The 19,761-nt window shown below is 49.0% G+C and overlaps 1 protein-coding gene across 1 annotated transcript in view; it reads right to left on the bottom strand.

Annotated features, from left to right (window-relative positions):
- Positions 1–19,761, bottom strand: part of LOC120038131 (1,4-alpha-glucan-branching enzyme-like) — a 128,591-nt gene that overhangs the window by 49,630 nt on the left and 59,200 nt on the right. Inside the window, exon 3 of the mRNA XM_038984026.1 lies at positions 3,867–3,982. Coding sequence (XP_038839954.1) covers positions 3,867–3,982 — 116 coding nt within the window. The remainder of the gene's footprint in view (positions 1–3,866; positions 3,983–19,761) is intronic.

The following is a 19,761-nucleotide window of genomic DNA, read 5'->3' as shown; positions in this document are numbered from 1 at the left end:
GGATGTAGCGGTACAGATACAGACCTGACCAAGAGGCTGTAGAGGTACAGATACAGACCCGACCAAGAGGATGTAGAGGTACAGATACAGACCCGACCAACAGGACGTAGCGCTACAGATACAGACCCGACCAAGAGGATGTAGCGCTACAGATACAGACCCGACCAAGAGGCTGTAGAGGTACAGATACAGACCCGACCACGAGGATGTAGAGGTACAGATACAGACCCGACCAAGAGGACGTAGCGCTACAGATACAGACCCGACCAAGAGGACGTAGCGCTACAGATACAGACCCGACCAAGAGGCTGTAGAGGTACAGATACAGACCCGACCACGAGGATGTAGAGGTACAGAAACAGACCCGACCAAGAGGCTGTAGAGGTACAGATACAGACCCGACCAAGAGGATGTAGCGCTACAGATACAGACCCGACCAAGAGGATGTAGCGCTACAGATACAGACCCGACCAAGAGGATGTAGCGGTACAGATACAGACCCGACCAAGAGGCTGTAGAGGTACAGATACAGACCCGACCAAGAGGATGTAGAGGTACAGATACAGACCCGACCAAGAGGATGTAGCGCTACAGATACAGACCCGACCAAGAGGCTGTAGAGGTACAGATACAGACCCGACCAAGAGGATGTAGAGGTACAGATACAGACCCGACCAAGAGGACGTAGCGCTACAGATACAGACCCGACCAAGAGGATGTAGCGCTACAGATACAGACCCGACCAAGAGGCTGTAGAGGTACAGATACAGACCCGACCACGAGGATGTAGAGGTACAGATACAGACCCGACCAAGAGGACGTAGCGCTACAGATACAGACCCGACCAAGAGGACGTAGCGCTACAGATACAGACCCGACCAAGAGGCTGTAGAGGTACAGATACAGACCCGACCACGAGGATGTAGAGGTACAGATACAGACCCGACCAAGAGGACGTAGCGCTACAGATACAGACCCGACCAAGAGGCTGTAGAGGTACAGATACAGACCCGACCACGAGGATGTAGAGGTACAGAAACAGACCCGACCAAGAGGCTGTAGAGGTACAGATACAGACCCGACCAAGAGGATGTAGCGCTACAGATACAGACCCGACCAAGAGGATGTAGCGCTACAGATACAGACCCGACCAAGAGGATGGAGCGGTACAGATACAGACCCGACCAAGAGGCTGTAGAGGTACAGATACAGACCCGACCACGAGGCTGTAGAGGTACAGATACAGACCCGACCAAGAGGATGTAGCGGTACAGATACAGACCCGACCAAGAGGCTGTAGAGGTACAGATACAGACCCGACCAAGAGGATGTAGCGGTACAGATACAGACCCGACCAAGAGGATGTAGCGCTACAGAAACAGCCCCGACCAAGAGGATGGAGCGGTACAGATACAGACCCGACCAAGAGGCTGTAGAGGTACAGATACAGACCCGACCACGAGGATGTAGAGGTACAGAAACAGACCCGACCAAGAGGCTGTAGAGGTACAGATACAGACCCGACCAAGAGGATGTAGCGCTACAGATACAGACCCGACCAAGAGGATGTAGCGCTACAGATACAGACCCGACCAAGAGGATGGAGCGGTACAGATACAGACCCGACCAAGAGGCTGTAGAGGTACAGATACAGACCCGACCACGAGGCTGTAGAGGTACAGATACAGACCCGACCAAGAGGATGTAGCGGTACAGATACAGACCCGACCAAGAGGCTGTAGAGGTACAGATACAGACCCGACCAAGAGGATGTAGCGGTACAGATACAGACCCGACCAAGAGGATGTAGCGCTACAGAAACAGCCCCGACCAAGAGGATGTAGAGGTACAGATACAGACCCGACCAAGAGGCTGTAGAGGTACAGATACAGACCCGACCAAGAGGCTGTAGAGGTACAGATACAGACCCGACCAAGAGGATGTAGCGGTACAGAAACAGACCCGACCAAGAGGATGTAGAGGTACAGATACAGACCCGACCAAGAGGATGTAGAGGTACAGATACAGACCCGACCAAGAGGATGTAGCGGTACAGATACAGACCCGACCAAGAGGACGTAGCGCTACAGATACAGACCCGACCACGAGGATGTAGAGGTACAGAATATAGTGGCCAGGACAAAGACAACCACAGACACACATTAATGCTTTAAACATGGGCCCTGGTCAACAGTAATGCACTATGAAGCAAATACAGTGCCATTTGGAATGCAGAAAACATATAGCATTACTGTAGGCCTAGCTGGATAATATACACTGCTCAAAAAAATAAAGGGAACACTAAAATAACACATCCTAGATCTGAATGAATGAAATATTCTTATTAAATACTTTTTTCTTTACATAGTTGAATGTGCTGACAACAAAATCACACAAAAATTATCAATGGAAATCAAATTTATCAACCCATGGAGGTCTGGATTTAGAGTCACACTCAAAATTAAAGTGGAAAACCACGCTACAGGCTGATCCAACTTTGATGTAATGTCCTTAAAACAAGTCGAAATGAGGCTCAGTAGTGTGTGTGGCCTCCACGTGCCTGTATGACCTCGCTACAACGCCTGGGCATGCTCCTGATGAGGTGGCGGATGGTCTCCTGAGGGATCTCCTCCCAGACCTGGACTAAAGCATCCGCCAACTCCTGGACAGTCTGTGGTGCAACGTGGCGTTGGTGGATGGAGCGAGACATGATGTCCCAGATGTGCTCAATTGGATTCAGGTCTGGGGAACGGGCGGTCCATAGCATCAATGCCTTCCTCTTGCAGGAACTGCTGACACACTCCAGCCACATGAGGTCTAGCATTGTCTTGCATTAGGAGGAACCCAGGGCCAACCGCACCAGCATATGGTCTCACAAGGGGTCTGAGGATCTCATCTCGGTACCTAATGGCAGTCAGGCTACCTCTGGCGAGCAGATGTATGGCTGTGCGGCCCCCCAAAGAAATGCCACCCCACACCATGACTGACCCACCGCCAAACCGGTCATGCTGGAGGATGTTGCAGGCAGCAGAACGTTCTCCACGGCGTCTCCAGACTCTGTCACGTCTGTCACATGTGCTCAGTGTGAACCTGCTTTCATCTGTGAAGAGCACAGGGCGCCAGTGGCGAATTTGCCAATCTTGGTGTTCTCTGGCAAATGCCAAACGTCCTGCACGGTGTTGGGCTGTAAGCACAGCCCCCACCTGTGGACGTCGGGCCCTAATACCACCCTCATGGAGTCTGTTTCTGACCGTTTGAGCAGACACATGCACATTTGTGGCCTGCTGGAGGTCATTTTGCAGGGCTCTGGCAGTGCACCTCCTTGCACAAAGGCGGAGGTAGCGGTCCTGCTGCTGGGTTGTTGCCCTCCTACGGCCTCCTCCACGTCTCCTGATGTACTGGCCTGTCTCCTGGTAGCGCCTCCATGCTCTGGACACTATGCTGACAGACACAGCAAACCTTCTTGCCACAGCTCGCATTGATGTGCCATCCTGGATGAGCTGCACTACCTGAGCCACTTGTGTGGGTTGTAGACTCCGTCTCATGCTACCACTAGAGTGAAAGCACCGCCAGCATTCAAAAGTGACCAAAACATCAGCCAGGAAGCATAGGAACTGAGAAGTGGTCTGTGGTCACCACCTGCAGAACCACTCCTTTATTGGGGGTGTCTTGCTAATTGCCTATAATTTCCACCTTTTGTCTATTCCATTTGCACAACAGCATGTGAAATGTATTGTCAATCAGTGTTGCTTCCTAAGTGGACAGTTTGATTTCACAGAAGTGTGATTGACTTGGAGTTACATTGTGTTGTTTAAGTGTTCCCTTTATTTTTTTGAGCAGTGTATATAACATTACTGTACGCTTACCTTGAGTTTGGTGTTGTGTTCGATGGCTGGTGACTTGTCATGCTTGGGGGGCAGACACAGTTCCCATTTTCCAAACTCTTTCTTCTTGTACGGGTGAGAGAAGTTGTCCCAACCATCTATGAAACAAAAGATAATGATTTATTTAATGTTTCTACTACACATACTGCATATAGAATAACATATATAGTATTCGATTTCTGTACTATAAATATATAGGCTACATTCTCCTAAATGTGAAGTAGTCTGGATGTAGGCCTAGCAAGGAGATGCCAGACATTGATATTGTGTTTTTCTGCCCAATATGTGGGCATGTATTTGCAAAATTGATAACAAATCGGCACCAAAAGTATTTAGAATATTTATTAAGTACTAAACCACCAGCAAGCTCCTGAGAAAACAGCCACAACCTGTCCTGTATCACCGCCCTGTATCGCCACATCGCCGCCCTGTAACACATCGCCGCCCCGTAACGCCGCCCTGTATCACTAACATCGCCCTGTATCGCCGCATCACTGTCCTGTAACACTGCATCACTGCATCGCCGCCCTGCATCGCCGCCCTGCATCTTAATACTGCATCGCCGCACCACTACCCTGTATCGCCGCCCTGCATCGCCGCCCTGCTTCGCCGCACCGCCGCACCACTACCCTGCATCGCCGCCCTGCTTCGCCGCACCGCCGCACCACTACCCTGTATCGCCGCCGCCCTGCTTCGCCGCACCACTGCCCTGTATTGCCGCCCTGCATCGCCGCCCTGCATCGCCGCATCACTGCCCTCCATCGCCGCCCTGTATCGCCGCCCTGCATCACCGCATCACTGCCCTGTATTGCCGCCCTGCATCGCCGCCCTGTATCGCCGCCCTGCATCGCCGCATCACTGCCCTGCATCGCCGCCCTGTATCGCCGCCCTGCATCGCCGCATCACCGCCCTGTATTGCCGCCCTGCATCGCCGCCCTGCATCGCCGCCCTGTATCGCCGCCCTGCATCGCCGCATCACTGCCCTGTATTGCCGCCCGGCATCGCCGCCCTGTATCGCCGCCCTGCATCGCCGCATCACTGCCCTGCATTGCCGCCCTGCATCGCCGCCCTGCATCGCCGCCCTGCATCGCCGCATCACTGCCCTGCATCGCCGCCCTCTATCGCCGCCCTGTTTCGCCGCCCTGCATCGTCGCATCACTGCCCTGCATCGCCGCCCTGCATCGCCGCCCTGTATCGCCGCCCTGCATCGCCGCCCTGCATCGCCGCATCACTGCCCTGCATCACTGCCCTGCATCACTGTCCTGCATCACCGCCCTGCATCGATGCAACACTGTCTTGTATCACTGCATCACCACCCTGTATCACTGTCGGAACAAATCACCTGAGATGTAGCCACAACCTGTCCTGTATCACTGCCCGTACGAATCACCTGAGATGTAGCCACAACCTGTCCTGTACCACTGTTGGAACAAATCACCTGAGATGTAGCCACAACCTGTCCTGTACCACTGTTGGAACAAATCACCTGAGATGTAGCCACAACCTGTCCTGTACCACTGCCCGTACGAATCACCTGAGATGTAGCCACAACCTGTCCTGTACCACTGTTGGAACAAATCACCTGAGATGTAGCCACAACCTGTCCTGTACCACTGTTGGAACAAATCACCTGAGATGTAGCCACAACCTGTCCTGTATCACTGCCCGTACGAATCACCTGAGATGTAGCCACAACCTGTCCTGTACCACTGTTGGAACAAATCACCTGAGATGTAGCCACAACCTGTCCTGTACCACTGTTGGAACAAATCACCTGAGATGTAGCCACAACCTGTCCTGTACCACTGTTGGAACAAATCACCTGAGATGTAGCCACAACCTGTCCTGTATCACTGCCCGTACGAATCACCTGAGATGTAGCCACAACCTGTCCTGTACCACTGTTGGAACAAATCACCTGAGATGTAGCCACAACCTGTCCTGTACCACTGTTGGAACAAATCACCTGAGATGTAGCCACAACCTGTCCTGTATCACTGCCCGTACGAATCACCTGAGATGTAGCCACAACCTGTCCTGTACCACTGCCCGTACGAATCACCTGAGATGTAGCCACAACCTGTCCTGTATCACTGCCCGAACGAATCACCTGTGATGTAGCCACAACCTGTCCTGTACCACTGCCTGTACGAATCACCTGAGATGTAGCCACAACCTGTCCTGTATCACTGCCCGTACGAATCACCTGAGATGTAGCCACAACCTGTCCTGTACCACTGCCTGTACGAATCACCTGAGATGTAGCCACAACCTGTCCTGTATCACTGCCCGTACGAATCACCTGAGATGTAGCCACAACCTGTCCTGTACCACTGCCCGTACGAATCACCTGAGATGTAGCCACAACCTGTCCTGTACCACATTCCCCGAACGAATCACCTGAGATGTAGCCACAACCTGTCCTGTACCACTGCCCGTACGAATCACCTGAGATGTAGCCACAACCTGTCCTGTACCACTGCCTGTACGAATCACCTGAGATGTAGCCACAACCTGTCCTGTACCACTGCCCGTACAAATCACCTGAGAAACTCAACTCCACCCACTGCTGTCAGACTTTACAACAACTCTAGCTCTTAAATGTATTCCCTCAAAAGTATTTTTAAAAAGCACATTTTTAGATTTGTTTCCACCATAAAAATATATCCTGTAGTGTACTGTATTCTATTACACCATGTATTTTAAGCATTATTCTTTTTTTCTAAGTGATTTCTTTATTAAACTAATGTAAATTCTGCATTTCTTCGGTTTTATCCATGTGTGCAAGAATCAATAAACTCAAAGTCCAAACTAAACAGGACGAAGAGCAACATAAGTTAGTGCACTTATCAAGCAAAGCTTCGGACGTCATCGATCACCTGGTAATGTTAACTTTGGAACGAGCATAATATGGAGGTGACCTACTTTTCACCTCAAGCGTACACATTTACAAAAGACGGACGCACCGTTGAGATTTAGGATGTTAAAGAAAGAAAAAAAACAGATCAGTCTATGTTTATAAATACTCCGAATTTAAAAAATTATAATAGTGAAGACATCAAAACTATGAAACAACACATATGGAATCATGTAGTAACCAAAAAAGTGTGTTAAATAAATCAAAATATTATTTATATATTTGAGATTCTTCAAAGTAGCCACCCTTTGCTTTGATGACAGCTTTGCACACGCTTGGCATTCTCTCAACCAGCTTCATGAGGAATACTTTTCCAACAGTCTTGAAGGAGTTCCCACATATGCTGAGGACTTGTTGGCTGCTTTTCCTTCACTCTGCGGTCCAACTCATCCCAAACCATCTGAATTGGGTTGTCAGATAATTGTGGAGGCCAGGCCATCTGATACAGCACTCCATCACTCTCCTTGGTCAAATAGCCCTTACACAGCCTGGAGGTGTGTTGGGTCATTGTCCTATTGAAAAACAAATGATAGCGGGACTAAGCGCAAACCAGATGGGACGGCGTATCGCTGCAGAATGCTGTGGTAACCATGCTGGTTAAGTGTGCCTTGAATTCAAAATAAATCACTGACTGTGTCACCAGCAAAGCTCAATCACACCACCCCCTCCATGCTTCATGGTGGGAACTACACATGCGGAGATCATCCGTTCACCTACTCTGCGTCACAAAGACACGGCAGTTGGAACCAAAAATCTCAAATTTGGACTCATCACACCAAAGGACAGATTTCCACTGGTCTAACTGCTCGTGTTTCTTGGCCCAAGCAAGTGTCTTCTTATCGGTGTCCTTTAGTAGTGGTTTCCTTGCAGCAATTCGACCGTGAAGGACTGATTCACGCAGTCTCCTCTGAACAGTTGATGTTGATATTTGTCTGTTGAACTCTGTCAAGCATTTATTTTGGGCTGCAATTTCTGGAGGTGCATATCATTTTGTTTTTATGATCTAAAAACAGGAACTGGATCCTGTACCTCCAGGTCAAGAGTCCTATTCACCGCTGCTTTACAGGCTGACACTTGTCAAGCGAGAGTAGGATCATTTGTTTGTTTGTTTGTAAGTGGTGTCCAGTAGAGGTCAAAGTTTTGAAATCCGTCATTTATCACGTGGCAAGTGCCTGACAATTTTGAATGGGGGTTGAACTAAGGAATTAAACATATTTAACTCTTTGACAAAAAAAATATATATATGTGTATTCAAATGTCTTTTTTAAATTTTATATATTTTTTTATTTTATATTTATATTATCAAAAACAGCTGTTTCATTCACAATCACTGAGGGGAAAACAAATCGAAATAGGCTCTCAAGATTCGATACTAGGGTGCTGCGATTTACAGATAGATTCCTCTGCCATGTGGGTCTATGACCTGAGCCATCTTTCCACCTGACAAGGTGAAACATTTCGATAAAAAACTAAAAGCTTCCAGCAGGGGTCGGCAGTCTCTGTCCAGCAGTTCCTACATCCGCCAGACGGTAGTGTGATGTCCAAAGCTGACTACATCACTAGCAAGGTTTCTAACCAATTGGCGACAGATTTTCAATGCGCATATTTAAAATTATATATTTCTTTAAAATCAGCATGCACATTTTCCCACTATAGATGAGTTTCCATCAAATTGACTTGCTTGATAAAAGGCTGTGTGTGCGTGGTGATGTAGTGCACGTAAAAGTTACACGGATTTCAATTTTCAGCTCTACTGATAGTTTTGTCTGAAATGAAATGCGTTATATAGTGAATGTGCCCACTACGGTCTTGGCACGGGCGCTTTAAACCACAGATAGATTATGAATATAGCCTATAACGGCAGCCAAGCATCGATCATGTCACCAGAATAAGACCCTCGATATTTATTGGAAAGTAGCATCAAGATAATCACTGTGGTATTGGATCAGACTACTTGTACATTTGAATCAAGCCTGGTAGATTTGGTATCATGCCTTCCCATCACTAAAACACAGTAAGTGTTGACATTTCTTTAGCTTGTCTTTAAACATTAAATCTTATCTTTAAAAACACGTTCACTTCACAGTAGTAACTTTTAATTAACCTCTTGACACTAGGGGGGCGCCATTTCGACTTTGTAAAAATGTACTTGTGACGCTATGCTAGGCTATGCTAGTCAGCTTTTTTACTGATGGGGGTGCTCCCGGATCCGGGTTTGGGAGGAATTAGAGGTTAACAAATGCATGAACGCAAAGTGTGAAATATAAAAATGTGGAGCCGCAAACAAAAGGTTTGTCATCAAAAACCAAATGACTCGACATGCATACCGGCTAACTCTCCAACGTTTTATTGTATTTTTACGGCTGATCAACAATCAAAGTAGCCTATCGGAAAAACATTACAGATATTACAGATATATTACAGATATACACAAACAGATATTCAGCATCTTTCCAGAAACACTTTTAACTCATAAATTGTTTTGTTATAACACCCATCTTTATATCACAAAGAGTAGTAGTATCTCCGTGAGAACAGAACATCTCACTTGTGGAAACCCTCCATCTTTTTGTACCTCTACTTTCTAATCCCTCCCTATCCCTCTCTCTTTCTCATGCACTCTCTGAAGCTTCTTTTCGCTTTCTAAAGAATATTTTCTTTTTGTTTCCTTTCCCTTGTTCTCTCTCCATCCCCTCTCCCTCTGCATGGCGTAGACCTGGAGGGAAAATGATCTATAGCAAAGCTCCTGGTTAAAAAAAAGAGACAAAAATATGACTTCACTCCTGGCCCTCGTTAAAACCTGCTCCCTCCCTTCCTGTGTATGTATGTGTGCGTGTGTGTGTGTGTGTGTGTGTGTGTGTGTGTGTGTGTGTGTGTGTGTGTGTGTGTGTGTGTGTGTGTGTATGTGCGTGTGTGTGTGAGAGAGTGTGGCCACATGGTGCATGACAGCACTGTCTAACATCCAATATGTTGGCTATACCACTCCTATTCTAAATCAGAAGAAAGCAGTGAACTCCAGTGTGTCACACAATGTAAAAAACACAAAGCATTTTAGAATTATTTCTGATACTAGTGGGTCTATTATGATGGGAGAGCCAGAGCCTGACCGGTAGAGAGACAGAGCCTGACCGGTAGAGAGCCAGAGCGTGACCGGTGGGGAGCCAGAGCCCGACCGGTAGAGAGCCAGAGCCTGCCCGGTAGGGAGCCAGGGCCTGACCGGTAGGGAGCCAGAGCCTGCCCGGTAGGGAGCCAGAGCCCGACCGGTAGGGAGCCAGAGACTGCCCGGTAGAGAGCCAGGGCCTGAGCCCGACCGGTAGAGAGCCAGAGCCTGAGCCCGACCGGTAGAGAGCCAGGGCCTGACCGGTAGGGAGCCAGGGCCTGACCGGTAGGGAGCCAGAGCCTGACCGGTAGGGAGCCAGAGCCTGACCGGTAGGGAGCCAGGGCCTGACCGGTAGGGAGCCAGAGCCTGACCGGTAGGGAGCCAGGGCCTGACCGGTAGGGAGCCAGGGCCTGACCGGTAGGGAGCCAGAGCCTGACCGGTAGGGAGCCAGGGCCTGACCGGTAGGGAGCCAGAGCCTGACCGGTAGGGAGCCAGGGCCTGAGCCCGACCGGTAGAGAGCCAGAGCCTGAGCCCGACCGGTAGAGAGCCAGGGCCTGACCGGTAGGGAGCCAGAGCCTGCCCGGTAGGGAGCCAGAGCCTGCCCGGTAGGGAGCCAGAGACTGACCGGTAGGGAGCCAGAGCCTGAGCCCGACCGGTAGAGAGCCAGAGCCTGAGCCCGACCGGTAGAGAGCCAGAGCCCGCCCGGTAGGGAGCCAGAGCCTGACCGGTAGAGAGACAGAGCCTGACCGGTAGAGAGCCAGAGCGTGACCGGTAGAGAGCCAGAGCCCGACCGGTAGAGAGCCAGAGCCCGACCGGTAGGGAGCCAGGGCCTGACCGGTAGGGAGCCAGAGACTGCCCGGTAGGGAGCCAGAGCCTGAGCCCGACCGGTAGAGAGCCAGAGCCTGACCGGTAGGGAGCCAGGGCCTGACCGGTAGGGAGCCAGAGCCTGACCGGTAGGGAGCCAGGGCCTGACCGGTAGGGAGCCAGGGCCTGACCGGTAGGGAGCCAGAGCCCGACCGGTAGGGAGCCAGAGCCTGCCCGGTAGGGAGCCAGAGCCCGCCCGGTAGGGAGCCAGAGCCCGACCGGTAGGGAGCCAGAGACTGCCCGGTAGGGAGCCAGAGACTGCCCGGTAGGGAGCCAGAGCCCGACCGGTAGGGAGCCAGAGCCTGAGCCCGACCGGTAGGGAGCCAGAGCCTGAGCCCGACCGGTAGAGAGCCAGAGCCTGAGCCCGACCGGTAGAGAGCCAGAGCCTGAGCCCGACCGGTAGAGAGCCAGAGCCCGACCGGTAGAGAGCCAGAGCCCGACCGGTAGGGAGCCAGAGCCCGACCGGTAGGGAGCCAGAGCCTGACCGGTAGGGAGCCAGAGCCTGAGCCCGACCGGTAGAGAGCCAGAGCCTGAGCCCGACCGGTAGAGAGCCAGAGCCTGAGCCCGACCGGTAGAGAGCCAGAGCCCGACCGGTAGGGAGCCAGAGCCCGACCGGTAGGGAGCCAGAGACTGCCCGGTAGGGAGCCAGAGACTGCCCGGTAGGGAGCCAGAGCCCGACCGGTAGGGAGCCAGAGCCTGAGCCCGACCGGTAGAGAGCCAGAGCCTGAGCATGACCGGTAGAGAGCCAGAGCCCGACCGGTAGGGAGCCAGAGCCCGACCGGTAGGGAGCCAGAGCCCGACCGGTAGGGAGCCAGAGCCCGACCGGTAGGGAGCCAGAGCCCGACCGGTAGGGAGCCTGAGCCCGACCGGTAGAGAGCCAGAGCCCGACCGGTAGGGAGCCAGAGCCTGCCCGGTAGGGAGCCAGAGCCTGACCGGTAGGGAGCCAGAGCCCGACCGGTAGAGAGCCAGAGCCTGACCGGTAGAGAGCCAGAGCCTGACCGGTAGGGAGCCAGAGCCTGACCGGTAGGGAGCCAGAGCCCGACCGGTAGAGAGCCAGAGCCTGACCGGTAGAGAGCCAGAGCCTGACCGGTAGGGAGCCAGAGCCCGACCGGTAGGGAGCCAGAGCCCGACCGGTAGGGAGCCAGAGCCCGACCGGTAGGGAGCCAGAGCCCGACCGGTAGAGAGCCAGAGCCTGACCGGTAGGGAGCCAGAGCCTGACCGGTAGGGAGCTAGAGCCTGACCGGTAGGGAGCCAGAGCCTGACCGGTAGGGAGCCAGAGACTGCCCGGTAGGGAGCCAGAGCCTGAGCCCGACCGGTAGAGAGCCAGAGCCTGAGCCCGACCGGTAGAGAGCCAGAGCCTGAGCCCGACCGGTAGAGAGCCAGAGCCCGCCCGGTAGGGAGCCAGAGCCTGACCGGTAGAGAGACAGAGCCTGACCGGTAGGGAGCCAGGGCCTGAGCCCGACCGGTAGAGAGCCAGAGCCTGACCGGTAGGGAGCCAGAGCCTGACCGGTAGAGAGCCAGAGCCTGACCGGTAGAGAGCCAGAGCCTGACCGGTAGGGAGCCAGAGCCCGCCCGGTAGGGAACCAGAGCCCGCCCGGTAGGGAACCAGAGCCCGCCCGGTAGGGAGCCAGAGCCTGACCGGTAGGGAGCCAGAGCCTGCCCGGTAGGGAGCCAGAGCCCGACCGGTAGGGAGCCAGAGCCTGAGCCCGACCGGTAGAGAGCCAGAGCCTGAGCCCGACCGGTAGAGAGCCAGAGCCCGACCGGTAGGGAGCCAGAGCCCGACCGGTAGGGAGCCAGAGCCCGACCGGTAGGGAGCCAGAGCCCGCCCGGTAGGGAGCCAGAGCCCGACCGGTAGGGAGCCAGAGCCCGACCGGTAGGGAGCCAGAGCCTGACCGGTAGGGAGCCAGAGCCCGCCCAGTAGGGAGCCAGAGCCTGACCGGTAGGGAGCCAGAGCCTGACCGGTAGGGAGCCAGAGCCTGACCGGTAGAGAGCCAGAGCCTGACCGGTAGGGAGCCAGAGCCTGACCGGTAGGGAGCCAGAGCCTGACCGGTAGGGAGCCAGAGCCTGACCGGTAGGGAGCCAGAGCCCGACCGGTAGGGAGCCAGAGCCCGACCGGTAGGGAGCCAGAGCCTGACCGGTAGGGAGCCAGAGCCTACATCCCAAAAGGCACCCTATTTCTGAGGTTAATGGTAACAGTACTGATGTAAAGAAGCAGACCTGCTTCTTGTGTTGTTTTACAGGGTCAGCCATAGTAGTATGATAGGTGTTGTTTTACAGGGTCATAGTAGTATGATAGGTGATGTACAGGGTCAGCCATAGTAGTACGATAGGTGTTGTTTTACAGGGTCAGCCATAGTAGTATGATAGGTGTTGTTTTACAGGGTCAGTCATAGTAGTATGATAGGTGTTGTTTTACAGGGTCAGCCATAGTAGTATGATAGGTGTTGTTTTACAGGGTCAGTCATAGTAGTATGATAGGTGTTGTTGTACAGGGTCAGTCATAGTAGTATGATAGGTGTTGTTGTACAGGGTCAGTCATAGTAGTATGATAGGTGTTGTTGTACAGGGTCAGTCATAGTAGTATGATAGGTGTTGTTTTACAGGGTCAGTCATAGTAGTATGATAGGTGTTGTTTTACAGGGTCAGTCATAGTAGTATGATAGGTGTTGTTTTACAGGGTCAGCCATAGTAATATGATAGGTGCAGTGTAATGTGTTGTTTTACAGGGTCATAGTAGTATGATAGGTGTTGTTTTACAGGGTCAGTCATAGTAGTATGATAGGTGTTGTTTTACAGGGTCAGTCATAGTAGTATGATAGGTGTTGTTTTACAGGGTCAGTCATAGTAGTATGATAGGTGCAGTGTAATGTGTTGTTTTACAGGGTCAGTCATAGTAGTATGATAGGTGTTGTACAGGGTCAGCCATAGTAGTATGATAGGTGTTGTTTTACAGGGTCAGTCATAGTAGTATGATAGGTGTTGTACAGGGTCAGCCATACTGGTGTGATAGGTGTTGTTTTACAGGGTCAGTCATAGTAGTATGATAGGTGTTGTTTTACATGGCCATAGTAGTATGATAGGTGTTGTTTTACAGGGTCAGTCATAGTAGTATGATAGGTGTTGTTTTACAGGGTCAGTCATAGTAGTATGATAGGTGTTGTTTTACAGGGTCATAGTAGTATGATAGGTGTTGTTTTACAGGGTCAGTCATAGTAGTATGATAGGTGTTGTTTTACAGGGTCAGCCATAGTAGTATGATAGGTGTTGTTTTACAGGGTCAGTCATAGTAGTATGGTAGGTGTTGTTTTACAGGGTCAGTCATAGTAGTATGATAGGTGTTGTTTTACAGGGTCAGCCATAGTAGTATGATAGGTGTTGTTTTACAGGGTCAGTCATAGTAGTATGATAGGTGTTGTTTTACAGGGTCAGTCATAGTAGTATGATAGGTGTTGTTGTACAGGGTCAGTCATAGTAGTATGATAGGTGTTGTTTTACAGGGTCATTCATAGTAGTATGATAGGTGTTGTTTTACAGGGTCAGCCATATTAGTATGATAGGTGTTGTTTTACAGGGTCAGTCATAGTAGTACGGCACCCCTGGAGTAAATGAGGGTTAAGTAGCTTTCTCAAGGGCACTATACTCTAGACCAGACATGGGCAAACTACGGCCCGCGGGCCACATACGGCCCGTTAGGCTTTTTAATCCGGCCCGCCGAACTTGTCCAAATTATAGTAAAAACCTCCTTTTTTTCCCCTTTCCCTGCAATGCCCACGTTTCCCCAATAGATGGCGCACTCAAAACACATTGACCGTTGTTGGAGTGGCGCGTATTTCTCTTTATTTCACTTTAATTTTCACTTCGTTTCACGTCACCATTAAGCCCTTCTGTGAAAATGAGCGGACCAAAGAGAAGGAAAGTGGACAGCGAATGCCGAGTGTTTAATAAGGAGTGGACAACAAAATACTTCTTCACTGAAGTCCGATCAACGGCTGTATGTCTGATATGCCAAGAAGCTGTTGCGGTTTTCAAAGAGTACAATATCAGCCGTCACTTTGCCACGAAGCATGCAAACTATGCTAGCAAGCAGTCAACACAAGAACGGGCGGCGAAATAGTATGTAAATGCCATATCTTGCATATTCCTTGAGACAAATTTATTAACTGATAAGGGCTATTTTTCACATTTGAAAGACAGTTAATAAATTGGGTTGTAGTGTTCTTACTGTGCTATGAGGTTTGCACACACTACATTTAATGCTTTAGTATATCCGGCCCAAACACTCCCTCCAAATGCTCCTGGCCCGGCCCCTCTGTCAAATTTTAGAACCCATTGTGGCCCGCGAGTCAAAAAGTTTGCCCACCCCTGCTCTAGACCCTCGCTATACTCTAGACCCTCGCTATACTCTAGACCCTCGCTATACTCTAGACCCTCGCTATACTCTAGACCCTCGCTATACTCTAGACCCTCGCTATACTCTAGACCCTCACTATACTAGACTCTCGCTATACTCTACTAGACCCTCGCTATACTCTAGACCCTCGCTATACTCTAGACCCTCGCTATACTCTACTAGACTCTCACTATACTCTACTAGACCCTCACTATACTCTAGACTCTCACTATACTCTACTAGACCCTCACTATACTCTACTAGACTCTCACTATACTCTACTAGACTCTCACTAGACTCTAGACTCTCACTAGACTCTCACTAGACTCTCACTATACTCTACTAGACTCTCACTAGACTCTCACTATACTCTACTAGACTCTCACTAGACTCTCACTATACTCTACTAGACCCTCACTAGACTCTAGACTCTCACTAGACTCTCACTAGACTCTCACTATACTCTACTAGACTCTCACTATACTCTACTAGACTCTCACTATACTCTACTAGACTCTCGCTATACTCTACTAGACTCTCGCTAGACTCTAGACTCCCGCTATACTCTAGACCCTCGCTATACTCTAGACCCTCGCTATACTCTAGACCCTCGCTATACTCTAGACCCTCGCTATACTCTAGACCCTCACTATACTAGACTCTCACTATACTCTACTAGACCCCCACTATACTCTAGACTCCCGCTAGACTCTCACTAGACTCTCACTATACTCTACTAGACCCTCACTATACTCTAGACCTGCACTATACTCTACTAGACTCTCACTATACTCTAGACTCTCACTATACTCTAGACTCTCACTATACTCTAGACTCTCACTATACTCTACTAGACCCTCACTATACTCTACTAGACCCTCACGATAACTCCTACCTAGACCCTCCACTATACTCTAGACTCCCACTATACTCTCACTATACTCTACTCATAGTAGTATGATAGGTGTTGTTGTACAGGGTCAGTCATAGTAGTATGATAGGTGTTGTTTTACAGGGTCATTCATAGTAGTATGATAGGTGTTTTTTACAGGGTCAGCCATATTAGTATGATAGGTGTTGTTTTACAGGGTCAGTCATAGTAGTACGGCACCCCTGGAGTAAATGAGGGTTAAGTAGCTTTCTCAAGGGCACTATACTCTAGACCAGACATGGCAAACTACGGCCCGCGGGCCACTACGGCCCGTTAGGCTTTTTAACCGGCCCGCCGAACTTGTCCAAATTATAGTAAAAACTCCTTTTTTTCCCCTTTCCCTGCAATGCCCACGTTTCCCCAATAGATGGCGCACTCAAAACACATTGACCGTTTGTGGAGTGGCGCGTATTTCTCTTTATTTCACTTTAATTTTCACTTCGTTTCACGTCACATTAAGCCCTTCTGTGAAAATGAGCGGACCAAAGAGAAGGAAAGTGGACAGCGAATGCCGAGTGTTTTAATAAGGAGTGGACAACAAATACTTCTTCACTGAAGTCCGATCAACGGCTGTATGTCTGATATGCCAAGAAGCTGTTGCGGTTTTCAAAGAGTACAATATCAGCCGTCACTTTGCCACGAAGCATGCAAACTATGCTAGCAAGCAGTCAACACAAGAACGGCGGCGAAATAGTATGTAAATGCCATATCTTGCATATTCCTTGAGACAAATTTATTAACTGATAAGGGCTATTTTTCACATTTGAAAGACAGTTAATAAATTGGGTTGTAGTGTTCTTACTGTGCTATGAGGTTTGCACACACTACATTTAATGCTTTAGTATATCCGGCCCAAACACTCCCTCCAAATGCTCCTGGCCCGGCCCCTCTGTCAAATTTTAGAACCCATTGTGGCCCGCGAGTCAAAAAGTTTGCCCACCCCTGCTCTAGACCCTCGCTATACTCTAGACCTCGCTATACTCTAGACCCTCGCTATACTCTAGACCCTCGCTATACTCTAGACCCTCGCTATACTCTAGACCCTCGCTATACTCTAGACCCTCACTATACTAGACTCTCGCTATACTCTACTAGACCCTCGCTATACTCGATACCCTCGCTATACTCTAGACCCTCGCTATACTCTACTAGACTCTCACTATACTCTACTAGACCCTCACTATACTCTAGACTCTCACTATACTCTACTAGACCCTCACTATACTCTACTAGACTCTCACTATACCTACTAGACTCTCACTAGACTCTAGACTCTCACTAGACTCTCCTAGACTCTCACTAGACTCTCACTATACTCTACTAGACTCTCACTATACTCTACTAGACTCTCACTAGACTCTCACTATACTCTACTAGACCCTCACTAGACTCTAGACTCTCACTAGACTCTCCCTAGACTCTCACTATACTCTACTAGACTCTCACTATACTCTACTAGACTCTCACTATACTCTACTAGCTCTGCTATACTCTACTAGACTCTCGCTAGACTCTAGACTCCCGCTATACTCTAGACCCTCGCTATACTCTAGACCCTCGCTATACTCTAGACCCTCGCTATACTCTAGACCCTCGCTATACTCTAACCCTCACTACTAGACTCTCACTATACTCTACAGACCCCCACTATACTCTAGACTCCCGCTAGACTCTCACTAGACTCTCACTATACTCTACTAGACCCTCACTATACTTAGACCGCACTATACTCTACGAGACTCTCACTATACTCTAGACTCTCACTATACTCTAGACTCTCACTATACTCTAGACTCTCACTATACTCTACTAGACCCTCACTATACTCTACTAGACCCTCACTATACTCTACTAGACCCTCACTATACTCTAGACTCCCACTATACTCTCACTATACTCTACTAGACCCCCACTATACTCTAGACTCTCACTAGACTCTCACTATACTCTACTAGACTCTCACTATACTCTACTAGACTCTCACTATACTCTACTAGACCCTCACTATACTCTAGACTCTCACTAGACTCTCACTATACTCTACTAGACTCTCACTATACTCTACTAGACTCTCACTATACTCTAGACTCCCACTATACTCTAGACTCCCACTATACTCGAGACCCTCGCTATACTCGAGACCCTCGCTATACTCTAGGCGCTCACTATACTCAAGACTCTCACTATAGACTAGGGTTTAATCTTGCTACTGGATAAAACGCCTGACTCAAAATATATTCTCATCAAATCATTTTTTTTTTTTAAATCAAGGCTATTAGAAGATTTGTTTAACATATATGTTTACTATATGATTCCATATGTGTTATTTCATAGTGTTTATGTTTTCACTATTATTTTACAATGTAGAAAATAGAAAAATAAAGAAATTCTTTAAATAAAGAAAAACCCTTGAATGAATAGGTGTGTCCAAACGTTTGACCGGTAGTGTACATGTAGGTAGGGGTAAAGTGACTATGTATAGATAATAAACAGAGAGTAGCAGCAGTGTACATGTAGGTAGGGGTAAAGTGACTATGTATAGATAATAAACAGTGAGTAGCAGCAGTGTACATGTAGGTAGGGTAAAGTGACTATACATAGATATAAACAGAGAGTAGCAGCAGTGTACATGTAGGTAGGGGTGAGGTGACTATACATAATAATAACAGAGAGTAGCAGCAGTGTACATGTAGGTAGGGGTAAAGTGACTATACATAGATAATAAACAGAGAGTAGCAGCAGTGTACATGTAGGTGAGGGTAAAGTGACTATACATAGATAATAAACAGAGAGTAGCAGCAGTGTACATTAGTAGGGGTAAAGTGACTATGTATAGATAATAAACAGTGAGTAGCAGCAGTGTACATGTAGGTAGGGGTAAAGTGACTGTATAGATAATAAACAGAGAGTAGCAGCAGTGTACATGTAGGTAGGTAAAGTGACTATACATAGATAATAAACAGAGAGTAGCAGCAGTGTACATGTAGGTAGGGGTAAAGTGACTATACATAGATAATAAACAGAGAGTAGCAGCAGTGTACATGTAGGTAGGGGTAAAGTGACTATGTATAGATAATAAACAGAGAGTAGCAGCAGTGTACATGTAGGTAGGGGTAAAGTGACTATGTATAGATAATAAACAGAGAGTAGCAGCAGTGTACATGTAGGTAGGTTGAATGGACTATACATAGATAATAAAACAGTGACTAGCAGCAGTGTACATGTAGGTAGGGGTAAAGTGACTATACTAGATAATAAACAGAGAGTAGCAGCAGTGTACATGTAGGTAGGGGTGAAGTGACTATGTAGATAATAAACAGAGAGTAGCAGCAGTGTACTGTAGGTAGGGGTAAAGTGACTATGATAGATAATAAACAAAGAGTAGTAGCAGTGTACATGTAGGTAGGGTAAAGTGACTATGTATAGATAATAAACAGAGATAGCAGCAGTGTACATGTAGGTAGGGGTAAAGTGACTATGTATAGATAATAAACAAAGAGTAGTAGCAGTGTACATGTAGGTAGGGGTAAAGTGACTATGTATAGATAATAAACAAAGAGTAGTAGCAGTGTACATGTAGGTAAGGGGTAAAGTGACTATACATAGATATAAACAGAGAGTAGCAGCAGTGTACATGTAGGTAGGGGTGAAGTGACTATACATAGATAATAAACA

This window comes from Salvelinus namaycush, unplaced genomic scaffold, assembly GCF_016432855.1.
Source record: "Salvelinus namaycush isolate Seneca unplaced genomic scaffold, SaNama_1.0 Scaffold209, whole genome shotgun sequence".
Taxonomy (NCBI): Eukaryota; Metazoa; Chordata; class Actinopteri; order Salmoniformes; family Salmonidae; genus Salvelinus; species Salvelinus namaycush.
The sequence above is the reverse complement of the archived record's forward strand: the minus strand, read 5'-3'. Positions and strand labels throughout refer to the sequence as shown.